This window comes from Seriola dumerili, unplaced genomic scaffold (genome assembly GCF_002260705.1).
Source record: "Seriola dumerili isolate Sdu_G_001 unplaced genomic scaffold, Sdu_1.0 BDQW01001298.1, whole genome shotgun sequence".
Lineage (NCBI taxonomy): Eukaryota > Metazoa > Chordata > Actinopteri > Carangiformes > Carangidae > Seriola > Seriola dumerili.
In genome coordinates this window covers 511,771-538,449 of record NW_019175553.1, presented here as the reverse complement: position 1 = coordinate 538,449, position 26,679 = coordinate 511,771, and the positions used below count along the sequence as shown (strand labels likewise).

The 26,679-nt window shown below is 42.8% G+C and overlaps 3 protein-coding genes across 3 annotated transcripts; 1 reads left to right on the top strand and 2 right to left on the bottom strand.

Annotated features, from left to right (window-relative positions):
- Positions 1-143: 143 nt before the first annotated feature.
- Positions 144-12,059, bottom strand: apoo (apolipoprotein O). The gene is made up of 10 exons (XM_022767729.1): positions 12,014-12,059; positions 7,937-8,079; positions 7,488-7,601; positions 6,042-6,170; positions 5,321-5,353; positions 4,910-4,964; positions 4,317-4,412; positions 3,585-3,676; positions 1,579-1,668; positions 144-1,492 (listed from the first exon to the last, which is right to left on the bottom strand). The coding sequence occupies exons 2-10, from the start codon at positions 7,958-7,960 to the stop codon at positions 1,448-1,450; spliced, it is 678 nt and encodes a 225-aa protein (XP_022623450.1). The 5' UTR covers positions 7,961-8,079; positions 12,014-12,059; the 3' UTR covers positions 144-1,447.
- Positions 8,543-19,661, bottom strand: klhl15 (kelch like family member 15). Its single transcript, XM_022767728.1, has 9 exons — positions 19,449-19,661; positions 18,145-18,232; positions 15,829-15,967; positions 14,364-14,552; positions 14,036-14,260; positions 13,720-13,881; positions 13,418-13,627; positions 13,057-13,247; positions 8,543-12,863 (listed from the first exon to the last, which is right to left on the bottom strand). Exons 1-9 carry the CDS (start codon positions 19,507-19,509, stop codon positions 12,104-12,106), a joined length of 2,025 nt encoding a protein of 674 aa, XP_022623449.1. The 5' UTR covers positions 19,510-19,661; the 3' UTR covers positions 8,543-12,103.
- A 1,209-nt stretch (positions 19,662-20,870) lies between these two features.
- eif2s3 (eukaryotic translation initiation factor 2 subunit gamma) lies at positions 20,871-25,543 on the top strand. Its single transcript, XM_022767758.1, has 12 exons — positions 20,871-20,970; positions 21,944-22,007; positions 22,128-22,255; positions 22,446-22,567; positions 22,716-22,810; positions 22,925-23,083; positions 23,353-23,487; positions 23,599-23,693; positions 23,866-24,010; positions 24,237-24,406; positions 24,675-24,847; positions 25,059-25,543. Exons 1-12 carry the CDS (start codon positions 20,902-20,904, stop codon positions 25,120-25,122), a joined length of 1,419 nt encoding a protein of 472 aa, XP_022623479.1. The 5' UTR covers positions 20,871-20,901; the 3' UTR covers positions 25,123-25,543.
- Positions 25,544-26,679: the final 1,136 nt, after the last annotated feature.

Genomic DNA, 26,679 nt, shown 5'->3' with positions numbered 1-26,679 from the left:
TGTGTCTCAGCGTTGACGAGAAGTGAAATTGAAGCGTTAGAACTGAATGCTGATGCACACACAGTTGAATTTTTAGCTGCAAATGTTCTATTTTACTGATGACTCATGAAACAGAAAATAAACATGAAGATGTCACCTCCGTTAGATACCGTGTTTAATTAGATATCACTAAGACAAAACATCATAAGGTATATACAGAGCATTATCAAACATGGACCATAAACACAGCATCACCCAGTTCATTCATAATTAAAATCAAGAAGGAAATTGTTTGTTATTTGGCCCTTTGCTGTAGCACATAGAACAACATCAGGGGAAATAAATAGTAAACAATGAGTGTGTGAACGTGTCACTGACACCGAGCGATCATCCCGGAGATATTACACTGTGGAAACCTACAAGAGACCAGAAGACAGTGACGCTGCACCAGCAACACTTTAAATTAAACACTCCTCCACCTCCACGCAGCTCAAACTACAGAGCACACACACTGTCAGGACAGAGTGGGTCATCTGTCCACAGAAAGCTCCACTTACAATCTTTTACACCGCTGTGATTTGTGATTCTGAACTTGTCAGATAAAATTCTTCTTTTCCTAAAAGCTAATAAATAATTCACCTGTTTATCTCAGCTGATATTTCGAGCACGCACGTAATAACTAGATTCTAACCAAGACACCGGAAGATCAATACCAGCTTATCACATTTATCTGTGTTACATAATGTGGTGAATATTAGTGAGGGCGTACACCTCTGTAAATGCTTCATAACCCTCTAAAGTACCAGATGCAACAGAACAAAAATACTTTCATCTTAGTTTCTCTGAATTTCTGAGACAATAAAAACAGACTGAACATAAACAGCCTCAGTATCAGTGTCAGAAACTGGAAAAATAAATTGTATTTGTATTTTTTTTAAATCACTTTATGGCTCCAACTAATAATCGTTTTCATCGTGGATTAATCTGCCGATTGTTTGGTCTGTAAAAAATAAATAATGAAACTAATGAATTCATCCACTTTTTCTGATCTTTAAAAGTTTCACATTTTTCTGTGAAGTTTATGTTTTAACACATAATAGAACAATAAAGTGCTTCACTCAGAAAACCTGACACTGAACTCAACTAACTGGAAGAGCTGAGGTCACTAAAGGACAAACTACGGAATGGTTACAGAAGAAGAAGAAGAAGAGGAGGAGGAGGAGGAGGAGGAGGAGGACTGTTCCAAGAAACAGGGTCAAGAGATGTCCAGAGAAATGAGTAAACCTGCTCCGTGGAACAGGACTGGAAACGTTCAACTCTCTCTCCCAAACCTCTGCTGTAAGTCTTAATAAGCTCGTGTGAAGCCGTGGGAGTTTGGTTGTGAGGAAGGAGTCGTACAGGTGTGAGTGTGTGTTACTGGAAGGTGGAGGTCTCTCAGGATGGAGAGGGGAGCGTCCTTGTTGGCGTCTCAGCTGCTCGAGTCGTTGCTCTGTGTTTGCTCTTTCTTCTCAGCCTTCAGAAAAAAACAAAACGCACCACGATTATAAACCTTTAAATCTTTCGGACGACGGAGAAAACACAGAAGCGCAGAAGACTCACCTGCTTTTTGCCAAAGGGCGGATCCTTCCATAGAGTCTCCACGGTTACACGGCCCTGCTGAGCCCAGGTGTACGCCGAGTCGCGACTCACCTGGTGGAAAGAAACACAAGAAACATCGTTAGCCGAGCGCACACACAACACTCAGGTTATTTTACACTGAAGGACTTTTATTCTGAAACATTCACAAAAAGAGGAAGTGTGTAGGTGAGGATTCAAGGTCTTTTAAACACTTCCTGTCTTTTTCTTACTGCTCCTATAATAAAGTCATAAAAAGCCTGAAAACAGAAGTTTAAAAAAATAAAAAGTAATAGTAAGTAGTAAAATGACACGGTGAGCTTCATGTCACATCTGGAGCGACGGCTGCTGCATCAACAGGGTTTTCAGCTGCGGTTAAGTTTTTCTTTCTCTCGTTTTCCAGATGCACTTCCATGAATTTGCAGGACGAGAGACAGATTTATAAAATAAATAAATAAAGCAGTCGACACTGAAGCAGCAGATACCGTCATCAGACTTTAAGGGGGTCAGTAAACTACGTCAGAGCAGCAGGACAGCTTCGGAAACTCCCTCCGCCCGACACTTTCCCGACTTGAAAAGCGGCGTTTGTGTTTTTAAACTTTCTGAGGACGATGTGACACTCACATCCTCGAAGTGAGAGAAGTGTCTGGGTTTTAACTTCTCTTTACTTCTTCTTTTGAAGGTAATAGAAACACGTGTATTCTAACACGTCTCTGGTTTTCAGATCTTTGAACAGATCCACGTTTTGATGATTTCATTTAAAAAGCAGCTGACGCCGTCTTTCCTTCTTTCATTTAAATCCTCAGAGTCTCTGGTTTTTATTAAACATCTCTTAACACGAGGTTGAATCTCCTTTTATCTGGTCGGCTCATGTGTTTCCACAGCTGCCCCCCCCCCCTCGTCTGCTCCACCTCTGCATGCGTCCCGGGGGGTGAAGCGTGATAGCGTCGAGGTGTGTCTCTGCGTCCGTTCGTGCCTGGCGGTTCTCTGGGTGGAAATACAGTTAATAAAACCACCCAGACATCAGTGAAAATTAGAAACTAGATTCACAGCCAGGACTTCCTACAGGAAAGCACGGCCCTTTCCTCGGAGGAAACGAGTCAGCGATCAAACGTACACAAACACTGATACAGCACCGACTGCTTCATGAGACCTGCCTGGAAAGTTTTAAATCTACGTGATGTCCGTCAGAGCTGGAGACACAGTTTATAAGGCCTGGGTGTGATTTTCCTCAGTGGTTTCCTGTCCAAAAAAAAAAAAGAAAACTCCCCTGAAATGAACTTTCTGGTTGACCAGTGCCCCAGAACGAGCTACAATAAAATAACATAACTCATGAAGAAGAGGTGTCACTGCCTCTGCTTTCACAGCTGTTTCCTGACTGTATTTCACATTAAATAAAGTTCAGTGTCGACTTGATGTTTCCACTCACATCAGAACATGAACATCTGGAAACGCAGCCTTTGGGGGTAAACGCAGAGCTGATGCATCTTGTGCTTTAAATGTCTTTGTTGTTCACACTGAAAGGTTGTAATTTGGTGACACAGTGATCAGCTGACTCAGTCACTTAACATGATGTCTGTATTTTAACTGTTGCATGAACCAGTTTGTAACTGAACTGCAGCAAAAGAAACAAAGCGACTTCACAGTTAAACCCCATTTACACCCGGAGACGCTCCCAAGGGTTATCAACCGAGCAGCTGTTGAACTCTGAGCTGAGATTACAGGGACATTAGCAGCTGCTGTCACTGACGTCTCATCTCTGGTTTATTGTATTTTATCTGAGTATTTGCCAAAGATACAGCTCAGTGATGAAAACATAATGATCTGTGTGGGTGAGGGCTGATGTGACTAAACTTAAAATTATTAAGAGTTATTTTAACTAAAGGGCCAAAGCTGCAAGAGTGACTCAGGGAACAACTCTTGTGTAACAGCAGCTTCATACGTGAAACTCTAACATCTGGTAGGTGAATATTAATGCACTAAAAACACACCTTCAGGACGGACGCAGCCTGCTGAGGGTAAAACATGGAGGCACTCAGAGCCATGAGTCCCAGTGGAAACACCAGTCGCTTCAGCCTGGAGCCTGAAGGAGAGAAACGCAGGTGGATCAGACTTACATGAACCGCTGTGACCTTTTCGCTCCACGCCTCCTCACCTTTACTTTGCCGCTTTAAAGAGGCGCCATCGTTCAACAAGAAACATTAACCAAGACAAAACTATTCAAGGCTCAACATCTGCCATCACTGACACGTCGCTGTGTTCATTCATTTACCAGAAGGCTAAAAAGTTAGATTTATGTTTCCGTATCTGTTTCCTGGAGGTCGATAAAGGGATTCTGGGATCTGTAGGAAATGAAACTGAGACTGAGATAAAACTGGTCACACGAAAAATACTAAACTACAGCTTTTCTGTCGAGTCGAAGGTTGTTCCTGAAAGAGAAACTCGTCTTGGATTAAAAGGAAGAGCTACATAGGAAACAGATTTATCACGAGAAAAACACATTTAATAAGTAACAAGTGAAAAAGCAAACCGATGAGCAGTGTAACAGATTGTTCCTTTAATTTATCTTCTATTTCCTGAGTCTGATGGTGCGAGCGAGGCGCCGTGTGGTCACATGATCACCTGTTATCAGCCCGTCTGCCACCTCTGACCTGACTGCTGTGTTGTCTGCGGGGGGGGGAACGCAGGTCAGCGAGTGTGTTTGCGTGAGCGCTGAACGTTACCTTTGGCCAAGTAAAGTCCCAGGAAGCCGGAGAAACCCACCACGGCCACACTGGCGTAGAGGTCAGGGGGAGGGTCGCTGAGGAACTGGTACACGTCTGAAAGATCAAATAAAGGAGAGGAAGGAGAGGAGACGAGCGACGGGTTGTGAAATATCTGATAACGGCAGAGGGGTCATGTGGGTTTATTCGTCTGGATGTGAAGGAAATTTACTTCAGTTGTGAAGCAGCAACCAACATTAGAAAGGACATTTACAACATGTGCAGGTCAATTATCAAAAAGTGAAATATTTGCAACTCGTTTTGCTGAAAATACAAGATGTTCACACAGTTTCCTTCTTGTGTTGCTCAAAGATTTAAGGTTTAGTTTTTATTATTATTATTAAGTTAAAGGTTTAACAGACAAAGATTTGGTAGATCTGAGATTTCAGTCAACTTGTGTTAGCTTGATGTTGGTGTGTGGATTTAATTCTGGTCCATTTTTCCTGAGCAACAAGTGAAATTTCCAGACACCGGAGTCACAACACAGATACTCTGATGATTATTCTCACATCATACGTTGCATCAGCCGCTGAGTCAGACGTGTGTTTTCTCACCTGTGACGGTGGTGACTGACGTGTTGATGGTGGGCTCCACAGTCTTGTACACTTGCTGTGGTTCGTCAGCAGATACAGACACAGACAGGAAGAGCTGGTTACATTCATCTGATTACAGATAACAGCTTTTCAAAATGAGGAATACACAGCTACATACAAAATAAAGTGATAATGTTAAAGCTCCTGTGCGAAAACAAACAGAACCTTCTCAACTTTCAAGTAAAGGAAAAAGCCAGCAGCTTCGTTTGGACGTGTTTTGAGTGTAAAGACGTCTGTCGCTGAGCTGCAGCTGGATATCAAACAACCAGATGTGTCAGCGTTAAAAGAAAAACTCTTTCTCATAACAGCACAAACAGCAACAGCAGCTCCAGATAACAGTTCTTAAAGATTGTATTTCTACACTTCACCCACCTCAGCTTTCTCCAGTGCAGCCCGACCCGTTTGCTGCAAAAGACAAGACGACAAAACGTTTAACAGGCAGCATTCAAGGACTTTTCAAGCCCAATCCCCTTAAATTCAAGGACCCAACATGGCACGGATGGAGACACAGATCAAGGTGAATTAATGTCACAACATTAAGAATTCATCATGTGCATAATGTCAAGTAAAAAAAAAAAGATATATAAAAAATACTTTATATTATAATTTCACACAGAATATATAAATTCAAGCACTTTCAATGATCCATGTCTATTCATGTCAAATTCACAAACTTTCAAGGATATCCAGGATCCGTGGGAACCGTGAAAATAAAATTGCATGTTAAGCCGTTGTTGACCTTCTGAGCACAGATGGGAAAATACATGTTGCTTCCGTTCAGCATTAAAAATAGTCCCAAGCTTTCCTGTGTTAAATCCTGCAGGTTCAAAAAAAAAAAAAAGAAAAAAGGAAGAAAAGAGGAACTGGATCCAAACAGATGTGAAACAAGCTTCATGTGTTTCTGTGAACACGCCTGATAATTTCCTCTGTTTGTATTTAAAACTTGCCAAACCGCAAATGATTGAGCTTTTTGAAATTTAAATTAAAACCGCAACGATTCTATTAATCAAACCCCAGAAAAATGTCACGCAACAATCAGAGCTCTGTTTCCCTCTTCAGGGGGAAGCGGCACAGCACTCAGACGCTGACACACCTGACACTGGGTGCTGTACGGCTCGGCCCATTTCCTCAGAGATGCGACGCTCTGCTCCAGCGCTCCGGCCTCCGGCTCCGGCTCCACACACCGAGGCTCTGCTTCAGGTCTCGTGTATAAAGACGGCAGCTGGAACAGACGAGATGAGCATCAGCGTTAATGATAAAGTGCTAATATTCACTGCAGATATATGAAACATTTAAAGATGCTATGTTACTCTTTCATCATTTAATCATCTTTTTTTCCTTTTTTTCTGACATCATAGAAGGAATATTATGCATTAACATTAAGCATTTACGTTTAAGATTTAGTGCTTGTGTGAAGGATAATTTGCATTTTGTATTCGTCACATTTAACGCCATCAACTCTGTCATCACTGAACACTGCACGTGTTTAGCTGCAACAATAAGAAAGCTTCACAAACAGCTATTGTTTCATCAAAGCCAGCTCGTCTCACAGCGGAGGAAAACACCTGGAAGGTAGTAACCTGAAAAGACATGTGAGTGCGTCCTTTGTTCGAGGTTCCACTTTATCTGACTGAGACGTTTCGGTACCTTTTGGAAATGTTCCGATAAAAAAAGAAGAAAGAAATCTCCTCTCTTATAATCTTTACTTTAGAAATTTCAGCAGTGCAGTGAGGTGAGGAACCAAGATTAATATTTTGTCCAGACACGTGAAATGAGATGACATCACCTAGTGTGCAACAAAACAAGTCATTACAAGCTGTAACTGAGCCCAATGAAAAACATGTTCAACGGGTTCACAAAGAAACAGAAAACCCTGAAGTCAACAGTGTCAATATCTACCTGTGGAGTGAAACCACTGACTGTGATTACAGGCAGTGAGGAGTACAAAAAAATGTAGTATTAAATGTTTTATCTGCAATGAATATTAACACTTCTCATACAAAAATGTTTTCAAGGAAATTAAAATAATCCTTCTTGGGAAAATATAGAGTCAAAATAACTTAAAAAGTGTTTATTTGTTTTTAGCTTTATTATGCAAAATCTATGGCACTCTTATTTTTTATGTAGAACCAAATAACTTTTAGATGAGGTAGAACTATTTAATTTATTCAGTGAAAAAGAAGTATTAAGAGTAGAGCTATAGGATTGTTCAAGGTCCCATGAATCCCAGCTCATGTGATGAGTTTATTTATTTATTAATTCATTCATTTATTTAACCTGAATTTAATTTCCCATCACGTAAAATGACTCTAATGTCTCCATGTTTGATAAGAGATATCTAAAACAGGGATATCTGATATGAATGAAACCTGGACTATGTTTATGTAAAGGTGAATAACCAGGTTTCACAAAGTTTAATGTCAATATCATCACATCCTAGAAGTGATTAAAAAATAAGACACAAAAACCAAAACATGGTAAAGAGCTTTTCTGTGGTGGTGGAGGATGTTTCCCCCCTCCCTGCTGTCAGTTAACCCACCTCGTCGATGCTCAGGACGGGCTGTGCGCTCCTCTTCTTCCCCTCAGCGGCCGCAGCCAGCACGGAGCCGCCCAGCAGGCCGGCCAGCCCCGGAGCTACGGCGCACAGCGACACCTGGCGGCAGAACGGGAGAATACACACGCCGGTTAACGATGATAGACAATCACAAGTACGGCGGTAAATGACTCTTTGGTGTCTATTAAAACATTTTAATTCAGACACTGTAATTCACCACTAGATATAGACGATAAAACACATTTCATGTCCCGTTTTCTTAAAGAAGGAGACGCCTGTTTAACCGGCTTGCTAGCGACAGCAGCTAGCAACATGCTAACTGTAGCTGTTAGCTATTTTTTTGCAACGTTTCACTAAATGACAGCCACCGAGTCTGTGGCGAATTATATTTAAGGCAGCAAAAAGAGGAAAATTAATAATAAATGAGTCGTTACCACTTTCACATAGGACATTTTCATCCAGGAGACGTTTGTCTACAATCCGTGGTGCTCTCTGTACTTGTGTTCTTGTGAAACGTCATCAGTCATCGCCAGCCCAAGTACTGCTGCGTTCAAGACGGCCTTAAACTCGGGAACCTCTATGTGGGAACGTCCGAAAAACGTGCGTTCAAATAAACTCGGAAAATAATAAATATAGATATAATAATAGAAGTAAGATGAATCAGATAGAGACAGATATAAAAGCAGTCAGAAAAGCAGCTGAAAGTTGACCAATATGAACATTTATTTCTGGAAAGAAGTTACAAATCGTTTCCAAAGAGTTTCTACTCAGATTATAAGATATGTTAATCTGATTTTACTTTCTTTTTCGGATACAGTCGTTGTAGCAAGGTATGTTTTTTTTTTTTAATCCTCTATTCTGTTTTCCTACTGACAGACTGAAGACTGGTGGACTAAAGGATGCTGCGCTATGACTGAATGTGCCTCAACTCAGGACAATAGTACTTCATCAGGTACATGTTTCTTCTTTAAAGAGCATCATGAGAGGAGGAGCAGCGAGAGGACTGCAGAGTGACAGATGTGATGTTCATGGTATCAGAGTAATGTAAGGGGGACGTGGATTTAAAAAGAGGCTCAATTCCCAACCACACATGCCTCTGACAGTGTGACCATGTGTGTGTTCAGCACATGTGAGACTCCTGTGGCTTTTAAAGATTGTTGAGGCGTAAAAAAAAGAAAAGTGACCAGGAAAAAAAAGTGCAAAAATGAGAAAATAAAATGTGAAGTGTGAAGAATTTGAATAAAAATATCTGAAAGTTTAAAAAAAAAGTTTAAAAATTTGGGATAGAATAGAGTCTGAAAGCAAAAATAGCTTATTTTCCTTTGACTTAGTGTTTTCTATTTTCATTCCACTCCTGTTTTACCAGGTTTGATGGCAAAACATTTGTAAAATGACAAGTAGTGCAACGGCTGCGTTTCAGAGCTGCAACGATTAGTTGATTAATCGCTTTTCTTTTTACAGTAAATGACAGATCTTTGGGTTTAAACAAGACATTTGAAGACGTCACCTTCAGCTGTAGGAAATTATGACGGACATTTTTTCAGACTAAACGATTAATCGACTAAGAAAATAACCTTCAGTTGCAGCCCTCCTGCGTTAAATGCATTTTATTTTTATTTTTTTTGCTTTCAAACATTTCCCCAAATTAGAAAACAGAGATTACGTTAAAAGTCCACAGGGACACACACACAACTTCTCACTGCTGAGGCGTTCACAGAGGAAATGTACACAATCTAAGATCTCTGCCAGTGACATGAAGCGTTGAAGATTTCCCCAAAAATACGAACCCAAGTGGCATCGCATCAACACTGTAAAGCTGCGGCTCAGGTCTTCAGAGGTTCGTGTATGGACAACAGGGACAATGTTGATTCAAAGAATCATGAATTAAAAGATAATACCAGAGAATCCAATAGAAATCTGCCACCAACAATTTATGTTTTGGAAATGATGGAAAACCTGAAAATTTACCATCTGGTGAATCTTCATTTGCATGAAAGAAAAGGTAAAGTTGCTGGACACGGTGATAACTGGACTGTAATTTGAAATGACACCAGTATTCTCCTTTAAAATGCACCTGTTCATGTGTTAAGACCAAAGAAAAATGTTCAAATATTTCCACCTATAGGCTCACTGATTCTCTTCTTGGGAACCCGGGAGACGTTTCTCCACAGCATCCATTCATCAGCCACATGCAGTGCTGCTGAGGTGGAGGAGGACAGACGGCCGAAGGTGAGACGAGGAACGAAGACAAGGTACAGATTGAAAACAACACGGCTCACAATGAAATTCTTCTCATAATAAATAATCCGACTACTGTAACTGCATAGCTCGGTGAAAAGCAATACCTCACAAAATAAATAACTTAAATACGCGGCTGACAGACAGAACTGCATCAGTGTGTGCTCTAGCCCTTTTCACAGTTGGCTCATGAAAATAAAAATTTAAAAAAATAAAAAAAAAGGAAAAATAAATATCCAGAAAGGACACGGAGCTGCTGGGCTGCAGGGTCAAGGCGCCGGACTGCTTGGGTGTCAAAGCTGTGACAACAGAAAGGTTGCATCTGCTGAGTAACTCCTCTGACATGGCTCAAGTGCTCCAGGTGAAATCTCAGTGTCTGAAATTAACAGCCTGACAAACGCTTCAGTGGACAAACATCTGGAAACACTGGCTGGTGTTGATTCTACTGAGCTTCACTGGTTTACAGGAAGATTTGGGGATTTTTTACTGGTGTGTTTTACTGCACAGAAACTTGGAAACTTCTCTCACTCCTGTGCGGACTTTCTGCTTTTCTTTGTCATATTTCATTATTGAATGAAAGCCTGTGGGTTTTACACTGATGGTCAAACAAAGAAGACATTTAAAGACGTCACCTTGAGCTCTGAGAAGTTGTGATGGGTATTTCTTTTTTTTTGACAATTTATTTTCATATTTTACAGATTAAAAAAAAGGATATATGGATGAATCATAACTGAATACTTAACAGCAGCCATACAACTAAGTCTGTGACTGCACCTGAAGCTCTGCTGTGTAAAAATCTTGTTTTCACTCTTTGATAATATTTCTGTGAATGAATCTGTCCCACAAACGCAGCAGAACAGGAAGCTTTCTGCCACTATTTGATTATAATAACGACCTCCTCGTGAACATGTCGTATCCATCAAGTTGATTTACGAATCATTTTCTCTTGCAGAAGGTTTAGTTCAAGAATATCAACATGTTCTTCCATGATTTTAACTTGCTGCATATTTCATGGAGCGTTCACTGCGAGTCCGCCTCGACACGTCAGACAGAGAGTTAATTTCAGACACTGCTAAACGTCTCCAGCGTTACAGGCGTGTTGTGACACTACAGCTGCTTGGAAGGTTTAGCTGGTGAACTGTGCACTTGCACCCAACCAGAGGCAATAAAGTGCAGGGAATGTAGATGAGAGTAAGTAAAGCACTGCCAGTGACTGGACAGATACAGGACCGCTCCGAGACGTTACCTCCGCCTACGACATCGTCACCGTATGAAGAATGAACCATCGTGTACCATGGAGTTGTGCGGCGGTTTTTTTTTTTCTTTTTTTCCCTCTCAATCTTGCGTTCAGCTCTCGCTCATCCACACACACACAAATATTCTCAAACTATGAGACAGAGGAAGGAGAGGGGACACAGAAAGACACGGTGACGTTATATGGACATGAGCACAGTGGAGTGGATATCTGGGAGTAAAGAGCAGAATTAGGAGGAAAAAGCCGGAACGCACTGGAAGCGAAACCTGAATTTATGGATTTGTAATGGGACAGATTACAGCTGGCGGCAGCCTGAAGCGTCAGCAGCATCTGTGGCAACATCGTCATGTTTAACGGTCTCCATTCTCTAATCTGCTTCGTATACTTGGAGACAGGCTATGATATCAACTACACTACAGTATATAGTGTTACATTTTGTTTATATACCTCATTGTACGCTTTAACTTGCTGTTATATATCTGATAGGGCGTTTAGTGATCGGTGGAAATCGTCACTAACCTATTTCTCAACAAGAGCAACTGGATTAAAGATATACAGGATGTGTTTGCCTTTAAATAGGTCGATGGCTGCGACGCAGGAGGAGACGCATAATTCAGACGAGACTTCAGGTTTTCATTGACTGGTGAAGATGAAGTAAAATAAAAGCAGGTTCCCTTTGTCAATGAATGACTCTGACGCTTCCAGTGCGTTTCTGCAGTAAGCCTGACTGGACAGCTTAATACAGTAGGTGAGTAGTAGAATAGGAAACTGACCACAGTCCAAACATAAACCAGCAGAATGAAACCTTTTTTTCTCCCCACCATTATTTTCCTTAATTTTCTGAGAAAGCTAATTCTGAAAATGTTCAAGCTGACTGTTAACGTGTGGCGTGTCACCGCGCCACGCTTCGACTGCCTTCAGTAAGAAGAGCGAATCTATGGCCCCAGCCATCTTTTCCTTACCTTAGGTAAGTGCTGGTCTCTAGGTTAAAAGCCTGCACATCATTAGAGTCTCTCACCTGTAAACACCTGGTCTCCCAGCGGGAGACTTCAGTCCTTGAACAGTGCATTCCCATTTCTATAAAAGGAGGCGTGTTGTGGAGCAGACCTCAGCTGCAGCGTCTCACGTGCTCTAGCACATACTCTGGGAAATGCAGGCTGCACACCTGCAGACCGTCCAGTTTGCAAGGCATCCTGGGATACTCGTCCTCCTTCCACTTGTTTTCGTCAGGGTCGAAGGTGAGGATGGAGTCACTGTAGTGGCCGTTGTAACACAGGCCGCCCAGCACCATGATCTGCCTGTCCAACACCGCCACCCCGTGGCCGCTGCGCCCAATGGGCATGGAGGCGAGGATGGTCCACTCGTCAGTCTCTGGGTCGTACACCTCGGTGGACGGGCAGCCCTGCGACTCGAAGGAAGCCCGCAGGATCACGCACACGCCTCCGAACACGTACAGCTTCCCGTTGTGAGAGATCATCTTGTGGAAGCAACGGGCGTAGTTCATTTTGGATTTGTTCTCCCAGCAGCTGGCGTGAGTGCCGGGCAGCAGGGGGCCTCGGCCGGCGCGTGTCCTGTGTGCGTCCGAGCCGCCCGAGCTCCCTCCTCCTCCCCCACCTCCGGCTTCCCGCCCCGGATCAAACACACACACCTGTTTGGAGGTGGAGGAGGACGTGATTCCACCAGTGATGTACAGTTTTCCATTGAGGACCGTTCCCTCGTGACCGTACTTGTTTACAGGGTACGGGTCCACGAACTCCCAGCGGTCCTCTGTGATGTCGTAGCGCTCTGTGGAGTAGAAGGTCTCGTCTCGCGTCCGGCCCGCCACCGCGTAAATAAACTTGCCGATGACGCCCACAGCAAACTCTGACCTGCAAACAACAAGCACCGTGAATGTGTATCGATAAATGAAGAGTTCATGTGAAGCTTGTTGTCTGGGAGCATCTGTAAGAACATCTGTAAGAACATCTGGACTTCCACATAACGTGACGATAAAGACAGAAAAGAAGAAACAACAACAACACCGCTCAAAGAATGTAGTCTGAGGCTTCGGGCCGCTCTAACCTGGGCACGGACATGTCCGCCATGCGTAGCCAGGAGTTCTGGCGAGGGTCGTAGCGGTAGACTTTGGAGGAAGCGTGAAACTCCCCGTCGGGCCCCAGCTCCTCTCCGCCCAACAGGAAGGCAAAGTTGTTGACAATAGCCAGGCAGTCCGGTCGCAGCGGCACCTGAGGTCCCTCCAGCTCCCACCACACCTGAAGGATCACAAGAGCAGTTAGTGAACCCGAGACAGACGCCGATTCCAGATCAACAATAAATCCTGATCAAAGTCAAACACAGCTCAAAGGTCAGAGGTCATGGTCAGCTGCAGGATTACTGAATTTACTGAAACGTGCCCCTCCTGGACGGAAAAACGAGCAGACACCTTTGGGCGCTGCAGCAGCAGGATCTTGCTGTTGACCATACTGTGACCGATCATCCCCCTGAAGACGGCGGTCTGCGGGCGGACGGAGCGGATGCGGTTGGAGCGCGTCTCCACCAGAGGTTGCTGGTTGACATCATGGAAGTAGCTGAGCGCCTGGTCCACCTCCTGCCTCAGCTGTCTGGAGTAACGGTAGAACTCTGACGTCTTCACCTGAGGACAGAGGACAGACACCAGCCGCGACTCAGGACTCCCGTCAGGAGGAGACACAATAAAAACCCCCAGCTGCCGGGATCAGCACCCACCTTCTCAAAGATGTTGGCGGGCGTCATGAGACAGAAGCGGATGGACTGCACGATGGTGTCCGTGTGCCTCCAGCGCCGCCGGTCGTGTCGCAGCCACGCCTGAACAGCTTCGTACAGCTCGATTTCTGGGAAGCGGCTCAGAGCGTCGCTGTTCAGGTACGCCTGGGTCACACACACACACACACACACACACACACACACACACACACACACACACACACTGAATGTTGCAAACTTCATCTCTGCTTGACTGCTGAATGAATCATTTTAAGAGTCTTGGTTTAAGTCTTGGTAAGCGTGTGGACAACAACCGAACCTGCAGTCTCTCGAGGCTGAGGTAGGACAGGAAGTCGGGTCGGCTCATGAGGGGGACAAAGTTGTCGAGAAGGAAGTTGTCGAGCTGCTCCTGGACGCCCTCCACGCCCACGCTGAAGTCCTCCAGGAGCCGCATGACCTCGGCGCAGTTCTCCAGGCAGATCTTGGCCAGCAGGAAGGAGCAGCAGAACTCCACCGCCTCCGTCAGCTGGACGTACATGGCCGCCTGCCGGGACAGGAGGAGGAAACAGAGGGAGCGGGTTAGAGAGGGCGTTGTGATGGCGAGGAAAAACAAGGACAAGCACAGAGCCGGCACTCGTGTTGGCTACCTGCAGGATCTCTTGGACAGTGGGCATGCTGAGCTCCAGCGAGCCGTAGTACATGAAGCGGAGGATGTGGCCGAACCCAGCGGCCGTCAGCCCCTTCATGTGGATCTTGTCCTGGTCCCTCTCCCTCATGTCCGCCGTGAACATGACCCGGAAGTAGTCGCTCTGCGTGGCCAGAAGCGCCTTGTGGGCCTGAAGGAGGACGGACACACATTAGGACAGGACAGCGAAGCCACGTCCTCTGGTCGCGTCTTTCCGTCTACACACTCCACTCGGTTTGTTGCAGGATGTCTCACAGAACTCAGTGATTTCAGCTGCTCAGAAAATTTCTTACAGAAAGAATTTTAAAAATACAAACTCTCCAGATGGTAGAAAATATCTTTAGCCAATTACAGTCTGGCAGCTCGAAAGTAAACGACACGTACGATTTATTCCAACAGAAGAAGAACTGAGATGAAGTGACCTCCTCTCTGTAGCAATAAAAGATGGATTCTGTTGACATCAAAATTTAAACAATGAGGCAGGACTCTTCTCCAGCACACCATGCTTTATTCAACAAACACTTCCAGCTGCCTTGCCTTCATCAGTGTGGTGACTGAGGCCGTTTCCACTTCTCTTATAGAACACACTCCTCTGTATATCAGCACAGACACCATATACACTGTATATAAAACACTGTGATCGCTGCGATACCACTTTCCCTTTATATAAAACATTTCAATCAACCATTAAAGTCAGTTTTCTTTCAACTTCATTATTCCAGTCTTTCAAAACACAGTGTATTTAAATCTCCTCCTTCACTTAACATTTACAAAGAACCCACACTAAATTTCAAAATCCACGTGTGTTTGAACATTTCTAATAGTTCTCAAAGAAATCCTGTTAATGCAGAACAAATATAATCCAGTTGACTCTTCAGAATCTGCCTCAGGTCTAATCCATCCACTTCACGCTGCCAGACATCGCTTTTTTTACAGCCTCTAAGTTTCTGATATTTCCTCTCATCCAGTGCTTTTATATTTTCAACAACTTTATGAACAGATCTGTCAGATGTTCTTATATAACATGTTCTTATATAACATCCCGGACCAGGGCTTTAAAAACAACATGCATTTAAAAAAAGTCCCTTATTTTACACTTTTCGTTACTAAAACTTTACGTTTTACTAAAAGTTTTGATCCATAACTAGAATAAAAATAAAGCAGATTTCAGGTAAAAACACTCAGAGAAACCAAATCCTGCAAGGTTTGGATGGTGGGTCCAGGTGGGCGGGGCTTGGTGACTGCTTTGTTGTGACATCACAAAGTTCCAGAAGTCCTGACGGCTGGTTTTAAGGCTCAGTTTCTGAATACAGGCTGTGTGCATTTCTCTGTCACAGTATTAATATAGAACCTATAGATATCAATATATAACTTACTATATGGACATTTAATGCAACATACGTGTGTCTCCAGCTTTGTTTGTGTACCTGGAAGTGGTGCTCCTCTATCAACAGCGTGACGTCCAGCAGCAGACGCTCCTCGTACAGCGCCCGGAAGCCCGACGACACACTCCCATCGTGTACCTGGGACAGGTACACCTCCACATCCGCCCCCGACATAACACACCTGAAGGCGTGAAGGACAGGAAGGGGAGGGAGACAGGGTGAGGCGTTACGACTGATCTTTAGGGTCAAAATACTGAACTTGGCTACAGCTGTCTAGTGCAGGGAACTAGAATTAAAAGCTTCTAGAGGATGAGTTCAGCAAAAACAAAGATGTGAGTTTCTCCCAGGAAAAGATTATGTTTGTTTGAGAGCTGCTGGAAACAGCAAGTCTGGGACTGGAAGGGCATTCAATAGGACGCTCAGCATTAAAAGCTCAGCACTTCAGCTGCTGCATCCTAACAACCACCAAACGTACTGTGTGTGATTCTTTGCTGACACACTGGGGAAATACCCCACTCCACTGCAACACAGTCAGGTTAGTGAAAAATAAAGAGAAAGAAAAGGAGAAAAAAACATCCAGTACGTCATTAGTCCAATCTCTTCAGCATGAAAATACACAACCACAACCACACACACACACACACACACACACAAACCACAGAGAGAAAAGGTGACAACATGAACACACACTCGAAGCTTACATTGAACTTTACCCAGTTTTTCAAAACAGGAAAGACTAGAAACACAAACACACCAGCACACCAACACAAACTCAGTTATTCATCAAAAATGCAAAAGTAAACAAACACACACACACACAGCACACTCACCTCTGATTGGCCACGGGCATGTCAGAGGGGGTTGTCCGAGCCAATCAGAGGACAGTGCCCCTTGTGTCCAGTAGATGCTAACAATGTCCCTTTTCTGAGCGTCAATCACCTGGACGACAAAGCCAACACAACCGCCACATTAAAGCGTGAACGTCTGCAATAAAAAAGCCAAACAAGGACGTCTGCGCATGTTAAATATCTTCTACAATGGCCAAAAGTATGCGGACACCTGAACATTACACATTTAGATTGTAAACCATTTCATGTCCACATACTTTTGGCCATATTGTGTATGTCAACAGAAGAGAAACAACAATTTGTTCACTTCTCATATATGTGTTTAAAAAATGATTATTGCATGAAAATTTATGGTTAGTTAATGGTTAAAGGATTATTCCAGTTTATCACAACCTGAGTATTTGTATTAGTGTAGTTCTGTCCATCATTTCTATCTATAATAATAATATCGTGCTCAACATCTGAGATCGGGGAATATACCAACATCCTCTCTATGAATTAATCCATCATTTAGTTTATAAAATGAAAAATGAAAAAACACTCATCACAATCGCAGCCTGACATTCAAATTCTTTTCTCCAACCAACGGTCCGGAAAACAAAGATAATTCATTTACTATCACAAGTGGCAAAGAAAAGCTGCAAAAAGAAAAAGAAAAACGACTGAAACAATCAATTGATTATTAAAATAGACGCTGATTAATCTTCTATCGACTGACTGATTGATTAACAGGCTAATTATTGCAGCTCTAATCATGAAAATGGATCAAAAAAAGACTTTTACTTCTCTGATTGTCTGACCATTGTGGGTAATTTCTTTTTCAACAATTACTTCAACAATTACAGTATTACCATAACTGATAGAAATGATTAACTAACTATCAAATTAAGTCTCAAGTTGTAATAAACCAGAATCATCTTTTAAAATCAACAAACAAGTAAAAACACACACAAAACTACTTTCAGCTGAACATGACCATTTCTGCCGTGGATGAAATGAGACATGAGGCCTTTAAATGAAGGACATGCAATGTTAAATATCAAAACTTTTCTGTGGGAGTGGGCAGAGAAGTGGGTCAAACTCAAGCCCAACTAGAACTGTAGGTATTATAGTGTAATAAGATACACACAACAAATCATTACAATTCCAATCTTTCATTTAAGGTGACTTTTTCATTTATACAATAAGAGTTTTTAAAACTTTTAACCTCTAACAAGTAAAAGATGCTGCATTGACCCTGATCCCTGTGCACGACATGATGCTCAGCAGTATCACATTAGCCATGGAGTCTTGCTAAAGGACACGTCAGCAGTGCCGTGACTGTACTGACAAAGGGCTCTAACCTGTAACCACTTGTCTTCCCTGTAACATCCCAAAATACAGGGGGTGTTAAATGAAGCAAACTGTGTGAGGGAGGGGTGGAGGAGGAGTAAGAAGGTTGATGAGTTAAAGGTGAGATCCTGCTGGAGTTCAGGTCTAACATGCAATGCTTCAGGGTGGAAAATCGTACCTTTTGGAGCCTGGGCGAACAATCACAGGCTTTGACGGCTGAGCGCTAAGGGGCCGCTCGCATTTCCTGTGTTTATGTTTCCCTGGTTCTAACAAAGGAGACAAGAAAAAGACCCATAAGACAGTGAAGAGGAGCTGGGACACAAACTGTACAAACAATATCACAACTACTGCAACTATTTTCCACTTATTCCATTATTACTCATAGGGCTACAACTATTATTTTATTTAATTGGATCATTCACTAAGTGTAAGTTTGGGGTATTTCATTTGATCAACAAACATTTCAAGTTAAGATGCCACAGTGAAACACAGAAAAGCAGGTCCATCCATAATTTATCAATCTGAAACCAACAATCTTGATTGGTACTTTTTCACTGATAACTAACTACAATTATGCATGAATTAATTACTGAAACTACAATTGATTATTATCCAATTAACTACTCATTTAGTCCTCTAATCATTACAGCAATAATCCACAATACTTCTACGTGTGAAAAGATAATTGTGGAGGTTAAGTTGCCAAGTATCACAATAAAAACTTGAACCTCCAGTTTCAGTGGCAGCTACTAAGTGAAGACATATTTTATATTACATTTCACAGACAACAGCTGTCTAAAATTCACATACATCCCGGTGTAGTTTGGTATTATAATGTCTCAGCCTCTGACTGACCTGACTTGGTGGGAAAGAAAAACAACAGGTTGACAGCCTGCACAGAGTCTACCAGCTCACTTACTAGCCTGCAGCTAACTTCATTTACAGTATACCTATCACCCACAAAAAAAGACAGTATTTCAAGTTGAGTGACTTTTTATAAATTGAAGTTTTTGTTTGTGTTTTGTGTCATTACGTTACAGTAAGGAATGAGCCTTGGACAGGCAGGCAGAGTTGGTTCTTAAGACAAAGCAAAGACGGAGTAACCGTGTTGCTTCGACGTGCTAAATGTTAAACAGTGGGCTAGAACAGCTAGCGTCCGTCACCCCTGTTTGTCTTTATTACAGCGGCAGGTAAAGGTGTGCTACAGAGACCTTAGACGCTAAGATTAATGTCCCAAAACAAAGGCTAACGCTACACATTCAACTCCGGTATCCGAGCATGAAGGCGACTGTACGAGCTGCTAGCTGACGTTAATCACGTTGGAGGAAGTATACAATAAAGGCAGGTGTTTTATTCCGAAGCTAAAGCTAGCTACCCTCCTGACCCAACTAACTGTCACGATTCTCAGCTGTGGTGACAGGAGCTACGGGGGATCGACCCGGGGAGCAGCGTTAGCTTAGCTGCTGAATCTAGCCGTCTCACCTCGGCGGTGCGAATCCCCACAACCCCTCTTCGACCAGGCAGCTCTGGCTCCTTCGGACATGAAGTTGCGGGTTCGATTCCGGGCTCAAGAAAGCGGACGGCAGCGGTGCACTGCCATATTATTATCGTCCATCTGCCAGACGGAGAGACCCCCCCACTCTGCTCTGAATTAGACGGGTATCAAACCACAGCAGTACACAGGCTTTGCGGACGCCATTTTCTGCGCCGGCGTCATTTCCCTTCTGGGCGGAACTAAAGGGCGTTGTGCGGTGCAGCAAAGATTGTATATTGAAAAGATGCCTCACTCCCCTCTTTGTTACATCTTGACAGTTCCTGAAAACGTGCTGTGCTCAACATTTCTATTGCCTATCATTCATTTAAATATTCAACCATGGAAGGATTACTGAATGGGTCAACCGGGCACAGGCCAAAGGCTCAGGGGGCTCTGCTGAAGTGCGGTTAACATTTAATTTCCAGATAGTCAGTTAAATGACTACGAAAAGATTCAAAAGACTCAAAACAGAGGCTCAAAAAAACCACAAAGTAAATCTAAATGAACCACAAAGAGATGCAAAAATGACCACTAAGAGACACAAACTAACCAAAAATTGATTCAAAATAACCTAAAGATACGTGAAAAAACACAAATCTGAGACAAAACAACTGTAGACACAAAACAACTGCAAAGAGAGACGAAACAAGACTCAAAACAACCACAAAGAAATGAAAAATTACCATAAAGTAACGCAAAGACATCGGTGTTATTTGTAATCGTGTTTTTTTTCAGTCTGGGTGTCTTTTTTCCATGTAAGACGGATGAGGGGCCGTTTACAGTGTCTGTGCCAAGAGCCCTGGTGTCTCATAATATATTCATGGTTTAAATGATGTATATGTCCAGATAAATTGCATTTAATTTGATTATCATAGTTATTTAGATAACAGAAAATGTAGTCAGGTAAACCAGTACTCCAGGATTTCTCATTATACACATTACAGAACTACAAAACACATATCAGGACTACAAAAAACTCCATAGATGGCGTCACTAAACAACGACGGACCTGACACATGAATAAGAATATTTTTTTTTACGTAATGGAGAGGGAAAAGTTAGTCAAACTTGTGTCCATTTTAGTGATACACAGTTGTTGATGGGATATAAAGAGCAGCAATTTGAATTGATAAAGTGAAATTTGTTTCACGGTGGAAATAAATTGCATCAGCCCTTGTGAAAGGACCCCGTTCCCGTTACTTGGATGAATCACGCGAGTTGCAAACTGAAAATATCTGAATACCTCGCGTCTTTCACTAAACTTATGAGATTTCCTACTAATCCCAAAAAAGTGAACTACATTCGATTTAATAACTGACAACGGGAAAAGAAAAACGGCGTATTTTTTCGGTTGATCAGGCATTCGCCGCAGCCGCCTTCTTCATACCCTTTTCATTCAAGATGGCGGGGGATGAGTCTGGTACAACGCTTGGTCAGCCTCACCTGGCCAAACAAGACCTTAGTTCTCTGGTAAGTGTCTGTTTTACGTATTTTTAAAGCTTTCTATATTTATGTTTGGAGCTGTCGAGCCATCGTGTCGTTATAACGGTCAGACAAAAGGTGACAATTCTTAGCGTTAACAGTCGCCGGTGCTGCGCCGCCACCACCCGGCACATGACGGCAGGCCCGGCGGGGCGGAGAGCGACAGACACTCGCTTAAACACTGACACGAGGATTAGACTCAATTTTATTAACATTTAAAATCGAGATTGTCGTAATAACGTATAATAGTTACATTCGGTGGCTACTACAGTCGCCATCTTTGTTCTATGTGATAGTATCTGCTTTATCCAAACGGCATCATTTGGCAAGTTGAAATAAAATGGGTAAAAATGTCAATGGAGTTCGCAATGGTGATGGAAGACTATGCTGTTCAGAGTAATCCCAGTGTTTTCCCAGGCTTTTAAATTACGTTACAGTAACAGTTTATACATTTAATTAGTATATAATAACATGGATATTGGTTGAAGGTGTTCGTATTGATATGTATCAGGTTACCTTCCTTTTCTGTTAGACAGTAAAGTAAATAAAACTAGATATGGGTCAGAAACAACATGCTTTGCTATTTGATCAGTTCACTAACTTCATGTATGGTTCGTGTGTTTTGTTAAATTATGTTCAGAAAGCTGATGGAGTAGTCATTTAGTCCAATCGAATATTTTCAGGCGTGCACAATAGCACAGTTTTAATAGCTTTACATGAAATGTTTTCTGTCGCTGCCTCTGTTGGACTAAACTTTGGGTGTCCAGTTCATGAGTTTGCAGAGTCATTATTGGGGCTGTGTTTGCATGTTTGTCAATGTGCTGCCCCCCCCCCCCCCCCCCCCCCCCCACCCCCCTTTTGTTCCCATTCACCTCCGGGATTAAACAGAGGGATGCAGCGCTGCTCTGCTGTGTTGTTGTTCGGTGTGTGATCAGTCTAATGTGTGTCGTTGTCTCTCCAGGATGTGTCCACCCTGACACCTCTGTCCCAAGAGATCATCAGCAGACAGGCCACCATCAATATTGGTATGGAAATCAATCATTGGGCTAAACTATATTTACCATTGTTTTGGTTTTGGTACACTAGCTCCCATTATGGAGGCTGTTTTTTGACTTTCTCTACCCCCCCACCCTTCCTTCTGCTAGGCACCATCGGTCATGTGGCCCACGGAAAGTCCACAGTAGTGAAGGCCATTTCCGGCGTTCACACTGTCAGGTTCAAGAATGAGCTGGAGAGGAACATCACCATCAAGTTAGGATATGCTAATGCTAAGGTAAACAGTCTGTTTCTGTTAACTTGACCTCTGCTTGACCTCTTTTTAGAGGGAAGTGTCAGTGTGTTAAAAGTACATAAATAAAAACATGAGACTCCTTTAAGCTGCTATGTGTTGATAATAAAAACTCGTCCTCGTTTGGAGAAGCTTATACTCACTTGAATGTTTTTACCCTCCCATTGTGTCCTAGATCTATAAACTGGATGATGTCAGCTGTCCCAGGCCAGAGTGCTACAGGTCGTGTGGCAGCAGCACTCCAGATGAGTTTCCCACAGACATCTCCGGCACCAAGGGCAACTTCAAACTGGTCAGGTGAGCCTTCAAAGGGACAGATTAAGGGTTTTCAGTGAAGGGTGTCAGATTCTCTTCAAACGACTCTGTCAGCAGTTTGACAGTAAACTGGTAAAATCTGTGAAATCTTTGCACATGCATCAACAGGACTTTCTCTTCTTTCTGACAGACACGTGTCATTTGTGGATTGTCCTGGTCACGACATTTTGATGGCAACTATGTTGAACGGAGCCGCCGTCATGGACGCAGCCCTCCTGCTGATCGGTAAACCTCTGACTGCTTAACACCCTCCAACAATAAACAAGACTGAAATTGAATTTATTAACTCCCAGTCTGGTTGGAAATAATCTGGGTTTTGTTCTCGTCGCTTTGTGCCAGCGGGTAACGAGTCGTGTCCTCAGCCCCAGACGTCAGAGCACCTGGCAGCCATAGAGATCATGAAGCTGAAGCACATCCTCATCCTGCAGAACAAGATCGACCTGGTGAAGGAGAGCCAGGCCAAAGAGCAGTACGAGCAGATCCTCGCTTTCGTACAGGGTGAGTCAGAACAAAGCCACACTCCAAAGAAGAGGGCGTCTGTTAGGGTTTCGTTCAAAATCTGAAGCAACAAAGTGTCCCTTAGAAGAAAGATATCATTTAAACACAATCAGTTCAAAGTTATGATCAAAAACAAAATGCTTTTCCAAAGAGCAGATCCAGCTGCATTTTCCCAGTTTGGAAAACCAGTGTCTCTTCATGTCACTTTCTTCTTTCTCTAAAACCTTGATCACCGTCGCCTGATGTTGTGTGTAATGTTTCTCCTGCAGGGACGGTGGCAGAGGGAGCTCCCATCATTCCTATCTCAGCCCAGCTGAAGTACAACATCGAGGTGGTTTGTGAATACATCGTCAAAAAGATTCCAGTCCCCGTCAGAGACTTCATTTCTGAACCCAGACTCATCGGTAAGAAAAACCCCACACGTACACAGGTGGCTTCTTTCAGCCTTCTGACACTCTGTAAGTAAATTTCACTGGTTTGAAGTCTGTTCACATTTTTACTCTTCCATCTTTCAGTCATCAGATCCTTTGATGTGAACAAACCCGGCTGTGAAGTTGACGACCTGAAAGGAGGCGTGGCAGGAGGAAGTATCCTAAAGGGCGTGCTTAAGGTGAGCGTCAAACAAAAGATCCTGAAACCCACTAACATCAGTTTAGTAACTGCATGTAAGAACTTAAACAGCTCCTCTGTTTAGAGATTACACCTGCTTCTGTATCAAAGTCGGATTTGATTCATTTATTTATTTTGTTAATATGTCGTGTGTTGCTCCGTGTGACCTCCAGGTGGGTCAGGAGATCGAGGTGCGGCCCGGTATCGTGTCCAAAGACCAGGAAGGAAAGCTGATGTGCAAACCCATCTTCTCCAAGATCGTCTCTCTGTTTGCTGAGCATAACGACCTCCAGTACGCTGCACCCGGAGGCCTGATCGGTGGGTCCACGCTCACACACTTCAACCTTCATTTTTTTAAGTTCTAGTGAAGAGAGATGGCCACGTCTTAGTCACAGGAAACCAACAGATTTATGAGAAATCACTGAGTTTTGTAAAATAACTGACGGAAAGAGGTTGTAGTAAAATCAACAAAACTTCTACACAACAGTTAGGGGTAAAAAAAAAAAAAAACCTTTGAGTGATTATAATATGTGTTTGCGTGCAGGTGTGGGCACGAAGATCGACCCGACGCTGTGCCGTGCCGATCGTATGGTCGGTCAGGTGCTGGGTGCCGTCGGAGCGCTGCCAGAGATCTTCACCGAGCTGGAGATCTCCTATTTCCTGCTCAGGAGGCTGCTGGGAGTCCGCACAGAGGGAGACAAGAAGGCTGCCAAGGTGAGCTGTGCATCATGGGAAAGACCTTCTGAACTATATGTTTTCCTGAGCTGTAACTGTGCCGGCAGGTCCTGGAAACGTCTTTTAATTTAAGTTAAGATATTCAAGGCTTGGAATTAATTATTGTATAGTTGTAAGGTGGGTCTGTTATATTCTCATAAACGCAGTGAAACTCAGAATTCAAGCTGAGACAAAAAGTTTAAACAGTTTCCTTGTTTGAGATGATCGATGTGGTGACGGCAGCCCTCGTCTTTTTATGTCCCTGCAGGTCCAGAAGCTGTCTAAGAATGAGGTGCTGATGGTGAACATCGGCTCGCTGTCGACCGGCGGCCGCGTCAGCGCCGTCAAGGCTGATCTGGCCAAGATCGTCCTCACCAACCCCGTCTGCACAGAAGTCGGAGAGAAGATCGCTCTGAGTCGACGAGTGGAGAAACACTGGCGGTAAGGACCTTGTTAAAATACGCAGTTATCTCAATGGACAAAGACAAAGTTTGTACAAGTGGTGACGTGAACATTGACAAGCTACCGTCCATCACGTGATGTTAACACAGTCTATCATCTCAGCTCATCCTCTACATACTTTTATTTTGACATTCAGTGTTTGACAGTGTTTTCTTCCTCTAACCTGGAGTCTCCTCTTTTCTCCTGACAGTCTGATTGGTTGGGGACAGATCAGGAGGGGCGTGACCATCACACCCACAGTGGACGACGACTGAGGAGAACAAACTGGGACGTTGCCATAAAGTTCCCATCAGCTGGACAACACAACCATCCCACTCATCTTGGCATTTTTTGTTGTTTTTGTTTTTTCCACAAGGAAGGAGGGAGGAAGGAAGGAAGGAAGGGAGGGAAGAGAGCAGGACATATCTGTGGTTTAAAGACGCCTCCTTCCTCTGCGCTGCTCTTCTTCCTCTGCAGCCGCATGAGAGTCAGATCAGGTGGAGTTTAGCCTTTCTGCCGTCTGTTACCTGTTGTTACTGCAGATGGAGGAGGACAGAGGAGGAGAGGAGGCGCTTTAGACTGATAATCCTCCAGAGAAGGTTCACCTGCAGTGAGCCAAAGGTTGATTCAGTACAGAGATGATCCTGTACATTCCAGAGTTTTCAGTCAGATCTAATAAAGTTAATTTGGAAGAAACGTGTTCGTGTTTGAGGTCTGTGCGTTTGGTTTCATTCATGTTGCTGCACACAAGTATTAAACGGGTCAAAAGGATTGATACTCATGAAGTGAATTTGTCTGATAATTTGGTGTAATTTTTTATCTTTTACATTATTTCAAGCAAAGCTTGAAATTAGTTGATTAATTGGTTTGTGATTTACTCTTTAACAATATTTTTTTAAACAAAACACCAACGTTTTCCAGCCAATAATTAGAAGGTGCCACTTTGAGCTTTAGGAAATTGTCATGAGCTTTTGCAAGGATTTATTAGTTGGGCAGAGAGTTGCCCAGACTCAGTGTCTGATGCTCTGGCTCTTTTCCAAAAACTTATTTTAACACCTTAATTGTTTTATATTGACCTGGCACGGTCTGTTTTGACAAATGTGTTTTTAATCAAAATAATTATCATTGAAAACAACAGCAAGTTTTGACAGAGGCTGTTTTAAAATGTATCCATGAGCGTTTTTCACTATTTTAAAATAATCATAATTTCCTCTAATGTAAGCAGCAGAACACACTGAACGTGATTATTGTGAGATTTATCAATATTATTTAATAATATATATATATATATGTTTAAAAATATATATTTTTTTCTGTTTCAATATCACCCAGCCGTGATTTAATTTCAAAATAAAAGTATGTAGTAAATGGTGATGCAGTCACAGCTGGATAATTAAAAAAATTAGAGTTACTAAAACATTTTGTGACAGTAAAATGGATAGAAAATTAAACAAAATTGAACAGATCAATCACATATTGATTATGTTGATTGATGATCATTTAGAGACGTTCAGTTTGAGAACATTTTTCTTGTTTTATATGAATTTATTTTGAAAATAAAATCAAACTGGTCGAGAATAGAAGATTTTAAATATTACTAAATTATTACTTTCACTTGCGTGTCACAATATTTTTTGTGGGTAATAAATAAACAATGTTAAGTTTCCATGTTGAATATATTTGGTTTAACAGTAATAAGAACTAGTTTTAACGGCTTTGAGTGCACGCACAATGTTATACCAACGTTTGCTGAAGGTGTTGTCGCACTTCCGGGATGATCCACCTGACGAGCACGGGACATAACGTCACCCAGGTGTCAACGTGAGACCCGA